A 17,989-nucleotide genomic window follows, 5' to 3' on the forward strand; every position below is an offset into this window, starting at 1 on the left:
TGAATTACTGAGAAAAAATTGGCTTTAAACTGTTTTTAAAAAAATCACTGACGAAAATATGTCGAGAACATATTGAAATAGAAGAAAAAAACAATATATTTTTTTAGACCGAAAGTCAAAAAAGCCCTAATTAGGGTCTGTAGAAAAACAAGAGCATGTTACACTGGCTCTTGTTGCGAGCATCGAGTGCGTTTTCAGTCCGATTGTAAGCTAAGAATATCGGCTATTAAGATAGATATAGTTATACACTATTGTTCATGAAAGAGTATGCATTAAATTGAACATGTACAATATGTCTCAAATCTGTAACATTTATGAAATACTGTAATTAGAAATGTTGGAGGAAAACTTCTATAAAGAGTATACTATTAGCGCATTGTCATATTGTAAATTTGTTATTTACTATGTGGGATATATAATCACAGTTTTAACATACCGAGGACATGGAGTTGCACGACCAAGAATCATAATATGTCATACTGTAAATTTTGTATTAACACCTATCGAGAAAACTTGCAATGAACAATATCACAATTTCAGTTTACAAGAGGAGAATGTAAAACCAAATTTGAACAGTATGTAAATTTTTATTTATTATTTATATTTGTACACCTATCCAGCAAATACTACTATAAAACTGTTGAATTTTGAACCGGTTTCATGATCGAAATTGAACGATGCGGGTCAATTTTCAACGGACTGGGTCTTTATTTAATACTTGTAGTCTCAATATTCAACGTTGGAAAGTGATCACCGGGTCACTTTTTAACCCGGGTCAATATTCTTCGTCACACCCCTTTATAGATTTAAATCTTTCAGAAGCATTTCTTGTTTTATCCATAATAGACTTTACAATATCTTCAAAGGTCTAATTTTGCAAATAAGTTTTATTGCAACACTATATAATCCATTTAGTGACATTGACTTTACTTAAACAATAAAATGCTTTCTTTGGTGAATCATTCGGGATATGAAGGTAGTGACCTTGCAGAAAAAATACATAACCCGCGTTAGCGGGTTATGTAAATTTTTTCTGCAATGATCACTACCTTCATCACCCAAATGAATCATCAAAGAAAGCATTTTATTGTTTATATTAACATATTTCTTTAAGCTAATTGTTAAATTGATTAGGAAATGTAAGTAAAATTCATTAAATTACTGTTAATGTACGTAAGTAAGTTAGCTAAAAGAAACAGCCAAATCGTCTCTTGTGAGACTTTGAGTCTGACATCGTCATGATTATTTCGTGCAGTCCGTGATTTTTCCTAGGTCGCTATAGGTTTGGACCAATCAATAAACAGGGCGTGTCGATATCTGTCCTGTCATTTTCTTGTAAGCTTCAGTCGCTGTAGATTTTGACCAATCGATAATTGGAGCGTGTAGATTTCAGTCTGGCTGTTTCTATAGAGCTATGAATTAACTACGAGTTTTCGTAAGAAATAGAGGGAATCATACTTGGTAGATGTAAATATATATGTATAAATGTTTACTAAATTATTTGGATACATTTTACCAATGTCTTATTATTTGTTTTGCAGCTATAGATGGTGTTTATGGTACACCAGAACCTCCACCAAAAAACATCAGTCACCCGAAGACTGTGGTTTTCAATTTTTCAACTGCCTTTAATGATGGAGCGAAAAAAAGTTACCATCGCCAAAAAGCTAGAGTACTTCAAACTCCTACCAGAATAATGCATGGTAAGTGCATTTTTTCCTAGATTAATTCATCCTTTTAAAAGTCACGAAATAAATTACTAATTTTCTAGTCTATCATATATTGTTAGAAGTAAGTTAACTCTCATTACCTTGTTAAAAAATTAACTGGTTTTTTTTTTTATATTATGAGTTTGAATGTATCGAGCATTCCAAAGTTTTGATGCATATAATAAAGTTACTTAGTATAGTATAAAACATGATCATGGACATTTATGTTATGATCACGTGCCAATTAAGCAGTCACACCCAATACTTATGCGTTAGACTGTGGAAATTAATATATACGACTAACAGCTATGACCGATCTGACGGATCAATTAGATTTGTATTGACCCAATAAATGAAACTTGTCTAAAAAGGAGTCAAAATTAAAGTTCTAAATACTAATGGATTATTTTTCAATTGTCAGCGCCTTGTTAGCATGTTGATCAGTCTAACTCTTCGTTCGACCGTCTTTCTGTCCTCTTTTCTTTGTTAAGAGCATATTTCCCCCCTTGTTCCAGTTTGACATAAACGTGTGTGTGTGTGTGTCTTGGGGCCCCAGTTTGGTCCAAAGGACATAATGTGAACAATTTAGATCAACAATATATCATGATGTATGCATTGTAAATTATCACTTATTGCAGCATCGACATTCTGGAAAAGATGTTAAACATTATCCTATATATATTCTTATCTCTTGAAACTATTATGGGGTCCTGGATATTCTAAGAATCGCATTTCCAAAAAATAAGAATCAGCACTGAACCAGACATATTATTTACCGTGCTGTGTATGAGGAGTTCACCTCATTTAATATTGAAGACTTTATTAACCTTATGTTATTTTCCAGTCTTCTTTATAGAGATTACTCCTCATTTAATATTTTCTAAATATTGTGTAGTTAAAAATAAGTAACTGTTTTAAATTCATAGCCTTGTTGTAATATAACCAACCATTAATATTTACATTTGCAAATATGTTTCCTTGTATGAACCTATAGAAGGCGAAAACGTTCAATTCTGTATGAACTTTTTCATGACGTCACAATGATCATAGCACACGCATATCGCTTGGATTATTGTAAACTTAAAATCTCAGTGATTTTAACAGTACTAGACGATTTGTCTTTTTCAAACGTAAATATAAGTAATAAACAGCAATGTTAAAAAGTTCACCGTGATATGAAGTTGGTTGGTGCGTGATCAAATCTACAAAAAGTAGAATTATGAAATTTAAACAAGATGGAAAGTCCAAAGTTTTTTAAATTCAACCCACATATTACAAGTCAGGAAAATAAGAAAAAAGTAAATATTTACATGTAAGCTGAAACTGGTAAAAATGGAAATCATTTTCTTACGATTGATGAAAATTAATAATTAATTGACAATATTTCAATATTAACTTAAGTTATTTCCAGTTTCTATTTGAATATGAGGCACTTTTTATACCAGAAATTTAAAGAATGTAGTAAAACTCGGAGGTGTTATTCGTACTTTTTACTCTTAAACCTGTAGTGGCACTAGTATTATTTTACTGAAGGTTACTTTCAAAATATTGCATTTTGTGTGTTGAATCAGTTCTTTTACTTAAATAAAATTCATTCTAAACAACGTATATGAGATTAAATTGTACATAATTGTACATAATACAATTGTACCATGAGTGTACCGTTAACTGTTTGTAACTGCATTAAATTCAATTGAAATTCTGAGCACAATATGCAACTGCATTATTGATATTTATCATACAATTATCAAAATTGCATATTATGGACTTTTATGGCATTTTTTGCATTGAAATTATGTATGATTCTACTTGGAAGGGGGGGGGGTTGTCTTAATAGATCTTACAGTGATTTTATTGTTTCTTATTGAGGTCTTCCGTTTCCAACTTTTATCTTTTATCTATATCGCTTTAACGAGGAAAACTTGGTGATAGGTTATAAAAGCAAAAATGTTACCTTACATTTATATCCCTAAACACTACAATGATTTTCTCATGTGTTACGTAATTAGGGTTTTAGGGAGGAGTCCAAAATTCAAAACGTTGATCACCTATATAGCAAAAAGGATAAATATATTGAAAGCAGTATAGAAGAAAATATGCAAATATTGATGCAAACATCAAAACTACTACGTTAAACGGCCCCCATAAGGGAACCGTTAAAGGTTCTTCCTAAGATATCTCAAAAACGCTTACAAATCTATTTTAAAAGGAGATAAGGGATCGGCCCCTAAACGTTCTTTCTTATATATCTAAAGAACGGTAATAAATGTCTAAACACTTGTTGAACAAAATGTCCTCAAGACTATGTGACCTTTTATTTGATTTCAGGAAAAGGGGACTGGCAATTCATATAAGGGTTCCATAGAAGTCATAACCCGTGTTTTGTAATAGGTTATTATAATAAGTTAAAGTTTAAAGAAGGAATAATGATTTTCTCATGTATTAAGTAATAAGACTTTTTTAAAGGATATAAATAAAAATCTTTTATCTTTCTACCTGAAATAGGAAAAAAACAAGTATTTTAAAAAATCAATGTAGAAAAGTAGATGCTCATATTGATGTACTTTAGAGTATGCAACCACCAATATTTCGTTAAATGGTTGCAATAGGGGGAATTTTTTTATGTGTTTAATTGAATGTAATAAATAATATATAAATTGTCTTTTCCACAACTAGTGCAGTGTGTAACTTTTTTTTTCAGATACACGACGTAATGCAGCATCAGTAGAGTGGCAAAATAGTAAATACAACCATCAACAGCCGTACTTGTTTCTATTTCTTTGGTGTTTAGTAAATGTATGATGTATCTAACTATTCAATTCAGAATTAAAGGGACCTGGACACGATTTGAGATGGAAAATTTGATATTTTAGTTTTTCGATATCAAATGATTTATTTGTGTATTTTGAAAGATTTACCAACATTTCAAGGCTAGAAATTAACTTACAAGCGAGATACAGAGGAAAGAGGTCGGTATTATGTAAACAAAGCTCGAGTCTTATAATTGTTTACAATATTGTAAAATAAAAAAAAGATATCACTTCTTTGACAAAACTTTAAGATAAATCTAGATAATTTTATCATCAACGAAAAGCAACATTAGAGTGAAACTTATACCAATACAATGCATACGTAAACAACAACAAGACTCAAGCTTTGTTTACAAACCAAAGAACCTCTGTAACTCCTTGTAACTCTATATTTGACTTTCAAGTTTTGACAAAGCATTAGAAACATCCATATTAACCATTATAGACAATAAAATCTAAAGAAATAAATTTTGAAAAAATTTGAGCTCAAATCGTGTCCAAGCTTAAGTCCTTTCAAAGGTTTTTGAATTTTATATGTGACGTGTCCACGACGTGTATTGCAAATAAAATGAAGACTTGAATACATGTGTGTCAATAATTATTTAATTCATTCTTATGTATCTATCATGTATCGCCTGTTGATTTATTTTGCAATGTCTATTTCACTATAAGAGTTTGCATGTTGCGTACTGGCATGTTAGTTAATTTTCTTTTACAACAATACATTCCTTTTCCCTATACATGATGATGATGATGATGATGATGATGATGATGAAGATTTGACAGTTAGCGATATAGTCATTTCATGCATATCTTTCACAATTTATGCTATGATATGCGATTTTAATGATTTGCTATGAGATTTGTATGCTATGCTATGAGATTTGTATGCTATGCTATGGGGAATTGAAATGAAGAGCTTAATGATATGGTATGCATTGCTATGATATGGTATGCTACGAGATTTTAACAAAAACGCCTCCATACACAGAAGAGTTCCACACATTTTGAAGTAAAATACTAAGAAACCAAAGTTTACCACAAATCTATCATGTGAACATTTATTTTTTAAAAATAAAACATTTAAAACCGAGTTAAATAATGTTGTATGCTATGCAATGGTATGCTATGGTATGATATGACGAATGAGATTCAATGAGATTGTATGCTATGGTATGAGATTCCAATGCTATGCTATGAAATTTCAATGCTATGCTATGAGATTTCAATGCTTATGCTATGGTGTATGTTGTAAAAGATATGCTTGAACCGACTGTACATCCACTATATATTTTGCACCTTGAAATCTTACGCCTTTTTTTAAAAACGTTCGTTGCAGTTTATAGAGTTTAAAATTATGCATTACAAGTTGTTGTATATCTTTAAATTTCAATGCAACAGTAAACTGATATTTCTCTTAAAATGATGAAGACTGTGAAGCTATTTTTACCATAGTGTTACCTAGAGTTGCCAAAAATATTTTACTTTGAATTATCTAGTTATGTTTTTTTTTTGGTGTGTTATATCCTTCTGTTAAACAGTATCAATTACTATGATCTTAGCCTTTTGTGTATCTTCTTTTCTCAAAACATTTTAATGTTTTAATGTTGCCTTGTCGCATAAACGCGAAACTTTTGTGATAGAACGCGTGCGTTTTGTGATGCGAAACTTTCGCAAACAAACGCGTAACTTTCACAAAGCGTCGTCGCGTACAGACGCGTAAATTTCGCTACAAAACAATTGCGAATCTTTCACGAATAAACGCTAAATTTCAATATAAATATTTTTGTTTCAAACAAAAACGATGAAAAAGAATCATGAGTAAACATTAATACAGCAATAATATATTTCTTTTACTTCTTTTAAATTTTTCAGCATTTCATAAAAATAATCCGATATGCAATGTCATGCTTTTTTTTATTTATAATTTATATATTATCTCGCTATTCCACATACTTATATTAGAGTTTAAGGTAAGTTTATTGCAATTAATCATATTTACACTTATCTAAAAACATGGATACATGAATCAAAATATATTTTTAGGTCTATTAATCATATTATATAAGTATTAAAATCATATTCCAAATAAATAAGAGGATGCATTTTTTTTTTAAGGGTCTTCCGTTACCAACGGAAGCAATAAAAAGCCTTATACGTGAATGAATAACATGTGGTAACAAGAGTCCGTTTTGGACTGAAATAAAAAAAATCAATTAGCTGTGTTAAACTAATAATAGCTGTGCTTTCATTAACATATATTTACATTCTACTGTGTTTTTCCATTAAAATTCAGTGATGTTTAAATGCCTCTAAATGCAACACCTATTCACTGCGTATGAATTTACGAGTAATTTACATAAGTAGTTCTCAAACAGTGATTTCTATGCTATCAGTTAAAAATGTATTTCATGAATGTTGTCAAAACACCATGTTTTATAATTATACAACAAATAACTTGACTTTATTGTTAAAAGCAACATTTTAAGAGTTATTTATCATGGATTATATTTTAATGCTCGTCGATCTTATCTCAACAGGCTATGTGAAAATCAGTTTAAACCGGTTTTACAAAACAGCTGTTCTTGCTGTTACTTATTCACTCCCTCCGTGATCTGCACTTTATATCGATTTATTTAAGTAAACCATTGATTTCCTCCGTAAGGGAATGTAAATATAAGCATTAAATGATTTATTTTTGACGTCGTCGTGTCAATAACTGCCGTCAGGTGAGCAGACAAATTATCATAACGCGCTAACGCGCGTTATTCAATTTGTCTGCTCACCTGACGGCAGTTATTGACACGACGACGTCAAAAATAAGTCATTCAATGCTATAATGCATAGTATTTCTGAAAAAAAATACACTGACCCTGCTGTGTAATACATATGACATATCCTAGTACATGACATTTACATTTAGGCAGTACAAAAGCAAAAATTTGCAAGTTAAGTTAATTAACATTAAAAATTTTCCTGGGTATAAACACATATCAAATTGAGAGAGAGAGAGCGCGCGCGAGAGAGAGAGAGAGAGAGAGAGAGAACTACACTATATGCATAAAGACACACCAAAGAGCCTATCTTTCAGTGATTTGGTTACCACCACGTGCACCCACCCAACCCCCCACCCTCCAAATTTTATGGTAAAAAACCCCCCACTTTTAACCAAAAAAAAAATGCTATACAATTACTGTATCTGACTTTTGTATGGTAAGTTTTCTATAAATTAAAAGCATAAATGCAAAAGTAAACAAAGAATAACACATCTTTATAGTACAAGCTTTCGCTATATCAAATAATTATAAAGTAAGCCATGTTTAGTCGAATGTATTGTATGTTTTTATTTGTGATTAAAATTAGCGAGGATTTTTTCCCCTTATTAATAAAGTGTTTTAAAAACAAGACAATGCATTTTAAGCACATACAATGTGCATGAAATTCCATTAACTTGTTTACAAAGCATTAGGATTCGGCTATACATCGAAAAAAAAAAAGGATTGATCTTATACACTTGTTTTAAAATTCAACTACTTTTTTCTACTGGACACACATGTTTCTGTTTATAGCTACTTACAAAATTTTGTCACTCTCTGACAATTTGCCGACAATAAAAGTATTAGAGGGAGCATATTATGACACATGAAAAGAGCACGGATATCAGTACTTCGATTTCTATGCCTATGGGAAGTAGATAATGAATTATCGTAAATGATTTTACCATTGACGTAACATCAATTTTCATCAAACTAAGTCATTTTGCCCTGCAAAAGAGCAATACCACAGTTATTATGAAGGGGTCCACAACAAACTAGGGCAGTATTCAAACCCAAGCCCCTTTAAGACTGAGTCTCATAAACACCATATATATGCAATATTAACATATTATCAAAATATATTCAATATGTGATCATATTATTTTAATTCACAGGTCTGTCTTAATTTCTAAATTTAGAAATAAATTGGAAGGTAAAAGGTACACGTTTGTTTAAAGTTTAATCATCATGCAAACATGCACTAGGATTACAGCATACTACTTTTATATACAGTGGGAGTCTACCCCTTTCACATGCACCGGTTGCAGTGTATGTGTTTAATTCAATTCAAAATAACACATACATGTATAGGAAAGTTACAAATAAGAATTCAAACCATTGATGTGCAAAACATTTGTATAGAAAAACGGAGGTTCCATTAAGAGGAATCGGATTAGACTGAAAATCGAAATATTTTGAAAAGAAAAAGTCAACACGACTTATCCTATATTGTAAAATACCTTTATAATTCTTCAAAGGGTAGTTGAGCTGCTTTTTCCACTAATCACGTTTTGTAAGTCGTGCATCATATGAAAATGTCGACATATCGCTCGCAAAATTCCCTGTACTAGCAACACAAATTTTGGCAAGCGCTCGCTCTGTTGAACAGGCCTCAGATCACGATAAAGATGCAGAAGGATAAAACGTACGCTCAACTAGGACCTTGGGTCCCCGAAAATAGTTCTCCAAAATGAGTGTATTAATGAGCACTTATGGAACTCTTTTACAAGTGAAGATAAGAATGTAAATCTACTTTCTTTTTTTCTATATCCATAGGGAGACCACAGGTCACCTTACGTCCTAAAACAATGTCGTAATCATTCTGTTAATCAATACGGTTACAAAAGTTACCTAACATCTGCCTAGTGTCAGTTTTACAATATTGAGATTCATCAGAAGTGATCCACTGTAGGGAGACCAGTGGTCAACTAATGTGTAATATCAATGGGGAGATATCATCCGGTTATCTTATGACAATTTATTTTATCCTCCTGCGACAAAGAATGTCGCCGTTCCGAATGCCCTCTTCTTTTAATTTTTATTCGGGCTCGGTGTGCTAGAGAGAGAGAGAGAGAGAGAGAGAGAGAGAGCTCTGTGAAATATTTAAATACATTTGTAATCATTTTAGGTACCTCAAACGTTTTATGATATAAAAGAAAAGATTTCATAGATATGAGCATATGATGAAGACAAGTATGATTAAATCAAAAATATTAAATCATTATGATTCTCTTTCACAAAACCAACTTAACTACCTATGATTCGAAATTATGAAAGAAAAGTGAGAGTAAGAGAGGAAATTAAACAATCAAACAATTTTTAGAAATCAGCGTATTTTGTATACTCATATATTGTTCGTTTTTATTGCATTAATGTTCAGGGAATATGAAGATATATTTCCCCAGAAAAACAAATTTCCCGCGGGCAATGCCCTGGGGAAATATGATTTTTCTTGGCGAAATAAATCTTCATATTTCCCTCACTATCATGCAATAAATTATATTGTTGATACATGTATGTGGTCTGAAACAGAGATGCTTATACAGGGTATATAAACTTGTGGCAAAGCATGGCATATTACAGATAGGTCGTGCAATGATAGTGAAACGTTGCAAGATAACACGAGACATGTTGAGCAACAGTCTCAAGGTCGCACAATATGCGCATAAACAACTGCGATTCATCTTACGACCTTTAAAAATCGTGTATCACTCTTGCGAGTTCACAAAACTTTGTAAAACGTTCGTACTAATGTTCGTGCGTTGCACTGCGATGATTTGGATCGCATTCGGTCGCGTCTGAATAGTGTGCATGTCCACTATTTTGAGGAGACTTGACGAGAGCACTAAAACGCATGCAACGAATGCGAGAGCTCGTACAACGTATGCGAGAGCTCGTTCAACGTATGAGAGAGCTCGTGCGAATCTAAAAAATTCCGGTCGCAAAGTGTTGTAAAGTGCTCCTGCGCCAATTGTGAAAGGGGCTTTAAGACAAATTATTTGAATGCATGTATTACCTGAAAATTTTAAGGGTAGTACATGTATTACTATAAAATTAACTGTACTCTCAATAAAAAAAAATCTGATTAATTAGTCACCATTACTGAATCATTAATGTCCCATAAAATTGAACTGCTTTTCTTATACCAAAATCATCATGTCTACATGTACATGCATATATTTGCATATCCATCGTTCTTTCCCACTGTAAGTCCATACGAAGGAACTGCAATTATTTTTCTATAATCTAATTCTGATTGTAACGCCTCATTTGATTGGCTAAACAAATTCATATATATCGTAAAACATAACTTGCCTACGTCACAATACGACGTTCGTGCGAAAGGTATTAATCCGTTTGACGTTACGTTTAAATTATGTACAAATTAACATATTTTAACTAATAAATGGGCCTTATTATCTGATTTAAATAGTAGAAAATTAAATCATAAGGAATAAATTTAATTTCTACCTATGTTATACGAGTATAACATAACTTAGAACAGTTTACGCTTTTTGATAAACCGCTTCGCGGTTTATAAAGCGTAAACTGCCCAAAGTTATGTTATATCTTATAACATAGGTAGAAATTAAATTCATTCCTTAAGCCCCTTTCACAATTGGCGCACGAGCAGAAGCGACTGAATATTCGTGCGACCGATAAAATTAGATGTGAATCGTAAACTGTTGCCGAAATAATCGCATTTGAATAAAGTATTCGTAGGAAATTTGCACGATTTAGGCGAGCGTTGTGCGATGTACACGCACTAAATCTTGCGATATATCTTGCGTCTATATACGACTGTTGTACAATGAAAGCGACTGTTGGAAGATAATGCGATAGGATCGCGCGAGAGACCAGGTGATCGGACGATTGCACGTGCGCCAATGCGATTGGACTTGCGATCATGCGTTCCATGGTACGAATGAACGTGCGAGTCAGAGGGGGTATATATTCCGCCCACGCTTTAGTAAACACAGTTGAAAGCGAGAGAACATGCCACCCAAGAAGATACAGAGATGCAGCAGCATATATTATTATACCTCAATATGATTATTGTATTATATTTAATTGGTCTAGAAAGTCAGGTGACAGGGCGACTTCTTAGGAATGAAACAGCCGATATGAGCATATGATGTAGACAAGTATGATTATATAAAAAATATTTAATGGTTATGATTCTCTATATATCACAAAACCAACTTAACGAGGCCTGGTCTAATTTTTTATGCCCTAGATTTTTGAATGAATTTTTTTACATGAATTTCTACTGATTTAATTATTATTTTGAGATAAAAAAGTAAAACATTTACCACATCGTTTGTTTATGGGGTCATCTCAAAGTTTGTTAATTTTTAACATAGGACCCTATGGGATTTTGCTTGGAATGTATCAATTTTGCACATTTTTTACATTTTTTTTAACTTCTGCCCTAGGGATTTCTTTATCTGTTCTACACATTAAAGTTATTGCTAAAAGGCATCAAATGGTAAAATAAAAAAAACCTTTTACCTCCTGGTTTGTTCCAGGGGTCTTATCAAAAATTTGTATGCCCAATTTCCCAGATTTGTCAGATAATGGCTATTTTTTATTTGATAAAGGCGGAAATGGTGATCTTTAAAGTATTATTAGAACATTCAGATATATTTAAGTAATAAATAAATATATAACATCACATAATAAGGGTCATTAATATAAAATACATGGTTATTCTCTTGAAATATATGAATTAAGCTATATTTAGGTGGGTTAAGAAAACGTGACAAAGGGCTAGGCTTGCAGAACCCTCTTCACGTTTCGACCCAAGCCCATATATAGCTTATACTTCGAGACATTTATGTTTATTCCACAATATAACATTAATTTTACGCATCAAACGAGCTATTTTCAACAAATTTCGCTGAATATCTGCAGTTGAAACTATCACGCCATGGCGTTAACCAAGTAAAAAGATGACGTCACAATACAAATGAAACGCTGCGCGAAAGCGTGCGTACTCGTTCTGTACTCGGCCTCGTTAACTATTATGAAAGAAAAGAAAGACAGTAACAGAGGAATTCAAACAATCACGACGTTATTGCCTTTGAAAAGTCAAACAATTTTTAGAAATCAATGTATCTTGTATAATCATATTTTGTTCGGTATAATAAAACATTAATTGCATTAATGTTCAGGGGGAATATGAGGATTTATTACCCCAGAAAACAAATTTCCCTCGGGCGATGCCCTCGGGAAATATGATTTTTCTTGGAGAAATAAATCTTCATATTTACACGTACCTCACCATCATACAATAACTGTATACTGTTGAACTTTGGTCTGAAACAGAGATGCTTATACATGGTTTACATACTAGTGGCAAAGCATTGCATATTACTGATAGGTCGTGCAATGATAGCAAAACGTTGCAAGATAATATGAGACATGTTGAGCAACAGTCTCAGGGTCGCACAATACGCGCATAAACAACTGCGATTCATCTTGCGATCTTTAAAAATCGTGCATCACTCTTGCGAGTACACAAAACGTTGTAAAACATTCGTACTACTGTTCGTGCGTTGCACTGCGATAATTTGGATCGCGTTCAGTCGCGTCTGAATAGTGTGCATGTCCACTATTCAGAAGAGACTTGATGCGACCAGTAAAACGTATGCAACGAATGCGAGAGCTGGTACAATGTAAGCGAGAGCTCGTGCAACGTATGCGAGAGCTCTTGCGAAGCTCAAAAATGTCGATCGCAAAGTGTTGTAAAGTGCCTGTGCGCCAATTGTGAAAGGGGTTTTAAGGACGTTGGATCCTGCGATCAAAAGTCTTATAGCTTTTTCCTAAAGTATTTTTTAAAAATCTACACACAAAGCTTAACCAAAATTCAAAACAAAATTTAGGGGTCTATATGCTTCACTTGGCGCGACGGTGTATTTAATATGACCTTTCTGCACTGAAAGTGCAGATTGCACATAGATCGCTTTTCCCTCTATATTTTATTTTTGGAATGAACCATGGCACCAAATACAAATTCATACTATTTGAAATAAATAAAATTAAAATTATCGTAAAGAAAAATGTTACATACAATTCCTTCACCTTATTGATATTTTGACCTTTTTGCACTGATAAAACGCTATTTTTATCCATTACCAATTCAACATGTAATGAAATTATTTTAAAGTCTCAAACTTTTTCTCAAATTACGATAAACTTGTCAGAAAAATCTTTAAATTTCAGAAAATAAAACAAAAAGGATGGGTCTATTATGTAAAATTTGAGATATGGCATGAAATAAGCTGATTTTAGGCAAAAATAGGGATTCATTTTTCCTTGACTTTTATGAAATAAAAGTTAAATTTGCCAATATGTGTCGATAGAAATATTGAAAAATTGTAAAATTATGTTTTTCGTAACAAAATGAAGATATCCTAGTTCACAAACTATCTGGAAATTTTGTTTGGACTGAAAATAAGAAAGCTAAAGTGACGGTACTCTTAAACAACTGAGTTATGAAAAATGTTCATTTTCTTCTTAAAAACCTTCCGCCACAAAATATAGTCCCATACTAAACTCTGAAATATGTAATTTTTCCATTACTATCTTATTTAAAATAGTTTAATTGGCATTATAAAATTTGAGTTTATGGGTAGAATCAATACATGATGCATAATTTTTAGAATAGAGGTGACCCAAAATGGCTACCATGACGTTATAGATTAAAAACATGGGTTTTTTTCCAACTCCATAAAATTGATGTATTTAATTAAAACATGTCTTATAATAACATTTTAAAGGAATTACTTGATTATGTTAACAAATCTATGTGAATTAATAAGAAACATTACAGTCTGAATGTTTATTTTTGATGCAATAGCTATATGTCAAAGTCTAGGTTAATACAAGGTATTTGCAAGTGGTAAAATGCAAATATAAGTAATAAACAACGATTATTTAGTGAACATGGCGTTATGAATAGCAACTGCTCTGCTGGCATATTTTCCATGATGCGCTAGCGCATATGGAATATGCCAACAGAGCAATTGCTATTTATAACGCCATGTCTACTAAATAACATTGTTTTTTCTTAGGTAACTCATATTAGACTTATATAACGACTCATATAAGACTTATATGCATACAACTGGGTACGTATACATAAATCAGTACGTGACATTTTATCTAATTATGTCCATTTGAAACAACAATTGTAGTCAGATCCGTTAAATGTTTGAAGTAAATATGAATTTCGGTCCCAAAATATGACTATTTATATTTTTTATACAGACTTTATTTCAAATGTGTTGTCTTTTTGTATACGTTTCATCCTTTTTAATTTACTGATTTAAATGATACAGGAATTAAATGCCTGCATTGTTCATTTTTAAAGGACTTAAAGATGAGTACTTGATGACAACCAAACTCTATATCGCTATATAACTTCTATAATATTGGGTAATAGATTTCAAACTACTGCTTTTTATGAAAATTAAAATACTGTAGAGTACTTTTGTCCGCGTGGTATTAATTTACGCTATGAACGCGGGCACAAATTTTCCGCGGAATTTTTTCCCAGTGTACTTAAAGTGCATTTTGGAATTGCATTACATGAATAAGGATAATCGGAAGTTACTACATTATAGAACACTTGCATATACGTGTACCAAATGTATATCGTTTTTATCTATGCAAACTGTCAAACAAATTTTTATTGAGAATTCACATAATAAATAGTTTAAATAATATCCTAAAGATTTGAATTTTCTGTACATTTACTTGCATGAAATTTAAACTTCTCCAAGCTTGAGATAACGGTACGTGTCAGACGACAAATAGCCCCAAGCGGGTCTGTCTTTCAATGACCCAGTTAACTACACGCTAAGACCCATGTTTTTACTGCAATTTTTAGATCCCTTTGTACTCTGATTTTTAATTGATAAAACTGATCAACTCATAATTCAAACGAGATGTGAACCCATAAATTGACAGTTAATAAAGATTAAATGGTGTTTTAGACGATTTTAGCCAGCGTCGTAACATCTTGACGGCTAACTAATGACTACCGACCAGTGCACAACCGATAATTACTGTTCAATGTAAACATTTCTTACAATTTAAGTCAAAGTTGAACAAATTCTAGGTAATGAAAATCGCTCAGAACTATATTTAATAATGATTATTCAAATGATTTTTTTTTTCGTTCAAAGAATCCGCGTAAATTTTTACTCGCGGATTAAATTGATATTGTGATTCCGCGGAATTATGACCCCGTGGAAAAAAATACGTCTACAGTATATGGAAGGGTACAACAAAATACATTAAACACATGAATTGTAATAAAAATTAAAAATCATTCAATTTGTTTAAATTTATTAATAACAAAGGAAGTATATTCCATAATTGTATTTTACAAAACATTAAATAACATATCTATATTAATTTAAACAGGCGGTGTCCCGTCAATAAATCGTAACATTGGCACAAACGACTCATTGAAATTATTTACAAAATCACAACTATAAACGTCTTCACAAATAGGACCAATGCTGGCAAGAGTCAAAAATAATACCAGAATCGGCAGAAGAATCCAAAGTAGACTTCTCCACAGGTACCGTGAATGACTGTTACATTTGGTCGAGGATCTGAAAAATACAACGGCAGACCTTTCATTTTTCTTTTCATCTCTTGTCAAGTTCAAGTTACAATTTATGACCTAATAATTTAAAATGCTGAAAAAATATGCTTTCACACAAGAACTAATTCTTTTAAGATCAGTTTTGTCAAATATCCCACATATTACAACAAAAACAAGAGGTTAACCACAATCTACAACTGAAAAAAGGAAATGTAGAAATCTTCAGAGCTAAAAAAAAAACAACAACGGATACAAGAACAGTTAACATATATGCAATAGGCATTATTAAATGTATGCTTAAACAATACACCCAATACCGATATAAACCTTTTAAATGAATAAACACATGCAAGTAATCTAAAAAATTTCAATAATTCTTAATTATCTTCCCTTGAAATATAGCATGGTCCTTAATTTTAACAACTTTCAATCCCATTTGCCTATGGGTGCTTTGTTCCAAGTTTGATTGCAATTGGCCCAGTAGTTCTGGAGAAGATGTTGAAAATGTGAAAAATTTACAGACGGACAGACAGACGGACCGACGGCAGACAAAATGTGATCAGAAAACCTACCTCGCGTTTTCAGCTCAGGTGAGCTAATAGGTTCCTTTATCACGCTCAATATTTGATGTCATTATACTTGCAGTCAATTTTTATTGGAAAACACTTTATACATGTATAAGAATCAACATCTTTCAAAGGGCAAATTTTTTTTTAAAGCAAATGCTTAAAAGTAGCTTGAAGGTGGCTTTAAGGAGCTTAGAGGATAATGATTTTAAGCCGCCTTTAAGTCACCTTTAAGCTATAGCTTATAGGTCCTTAATGTCCAAACTTCTTTAAGCAACCTTTAATCATATTTAGCTGGGATATACGCTCCCTTTAAGTTATCTTTACACCATCTTTAAGTTCCTTTTTAGTCACCTGACTAGCTCCATATAAATAAAATACATCAAATTAAATGCAAGAGCTATTTTGTAGGGGTGGGAGGCGGTGATCCGAGTGTTGATATAGTTTCCAAGGAGAAAGGGGGTGTTCCAGGCAGAAGTTGCTGTCTCTAGATCTGCGCATGGAATTATATTAAAATACTTAGTATGTTGTTTCATAACATAAACTAATCTCTCCAGACAATACCCTACCTCGAAAACTCTCTCTCTCTCTCTCTCTCTCTCTCTCTCTCTCTCTCTCTCTCTCTCTCTCTCTCTCTCTCTCTCGTAATTGACATTTGACTAAATAATGCATAGTCGAAAACATGCTACGGGTTCAAAATTAATTAGTACATATCCACATTAATTCGTTTTTATTCTGACTTTGTTTTCATAAAAGATATGGAAGATGCTTTTTTTTTAAACTTTTTTAAAACTTTTTACGGCATATACACGTAACATGTAAATACAACATTATTGTTTTTATGTTAATTGTTGTATACTAATAGTAAACTGACAGAACTGCTTTAAGGACAAATGTTAATTGTTGTATACTAATTGGAAAATGACAGAACTGCTTTAAGGACAAGACTGCATACACAAGATTTAAACATACCAAACTTACAAATAATAAAAGAATATGGACCTGTTATCCCTAATCATATCCTAATGTTTAATAATAATCGTAAAGGCTGCAAACTTATGTACAACTTATTATTAGATAAAAAGAAAGAAACATGTACATCTATACCAAAATGGAGAGAAAAGGGTCATAACTATGCACAAGAAACCTGGCACAACATTTTTGAACTCCCCTTTAAATCTACACAAGAATCAAAACTACATTGGTTACAGTTCCAAATTCTTCATAGGATTGTTCCGACAAATAAATATCTTTTCAAAATTAAAAAAGCAGAGTCTCCTGTATGTACTTTCTGTAAAAGAGATGAAGAGAGTATTGGGCATTTATTCTATGAATGTACTATTGTAAAAGAATTATGGTCTGCTGTTGAAGACTGGATTTTGCGACAGTTTGATCTGTTAATAACATTTGATAAACAATCAGTTCTCTTTGGAAAATATAAAAATAGAGATATTTATAGATTATTTAA

The 17,989-nt window shown here is 32.1% G+C and overlaps 2 protein-coding genes across 3 annotated transcripts in view; one reads left to right on the forward strand and one right to left on the reverse strand.

Annotated features, from left to right (window-relative positions):
• LOC128176787 (limbic system-associated membrane protein-like) overlaps nt 1–6,415 on the forward strand; it is a 48,932-nt gene extending 42,517 nt beyond the window's left edge. For both annotated transcript variants that reach the window (XM_052843324.1, XM_052843323.1), the window contains 2 exons: nt 1,542–1,703; nt 4,411–6,415. In XM_052843324.1, the coding sequence (XP_052699284.1) occupies nt 1,542–1,703; nt 4,411–4,511 (263 nt within the window). In that variant the 3' untranslated portion in view covers nt 4,512–6,415. The remainder of the gene's footprint in view (nt 1–1,541; nt 1,704–4,410) is intronic.
• Nucleotides 6,416–15,673: 9,258 nt separating this feature from the next.
• The window catches only part of LOC128175626 (muscle-specific protein 300 kDa-like), a 173,893-nt gene continuing 171,577 nt past the window's right edge, over nt 15,674–17,989 (reverse strand). The window contains exon 119 of the mRNA XM_052841400.1: nt 15,674–15,962. Coding sequence (XP_052697360.1) covers nt 15,761–15,962 — 202 coding nt within the window. The 3' untranslated portion in view covers nt 15,674–15,760. The remainder of the gene's footprint in view (nt 15,963–17,989) is intronic.

This window comes from Crassostrea angulata, chromosome 3 (genome assembly GCF_025612915.1).
Source record: "Crassostrea angulata isolate pt1a10 chromosome 3, ASM2561291v2, whole genome shotgun sequence".
Lineage (NCBI taxonomy): Eukaryota > Metazoa > Mollusca > Bivalvia > Ostreida > Ostreidae > Magallana > Magallana angulata.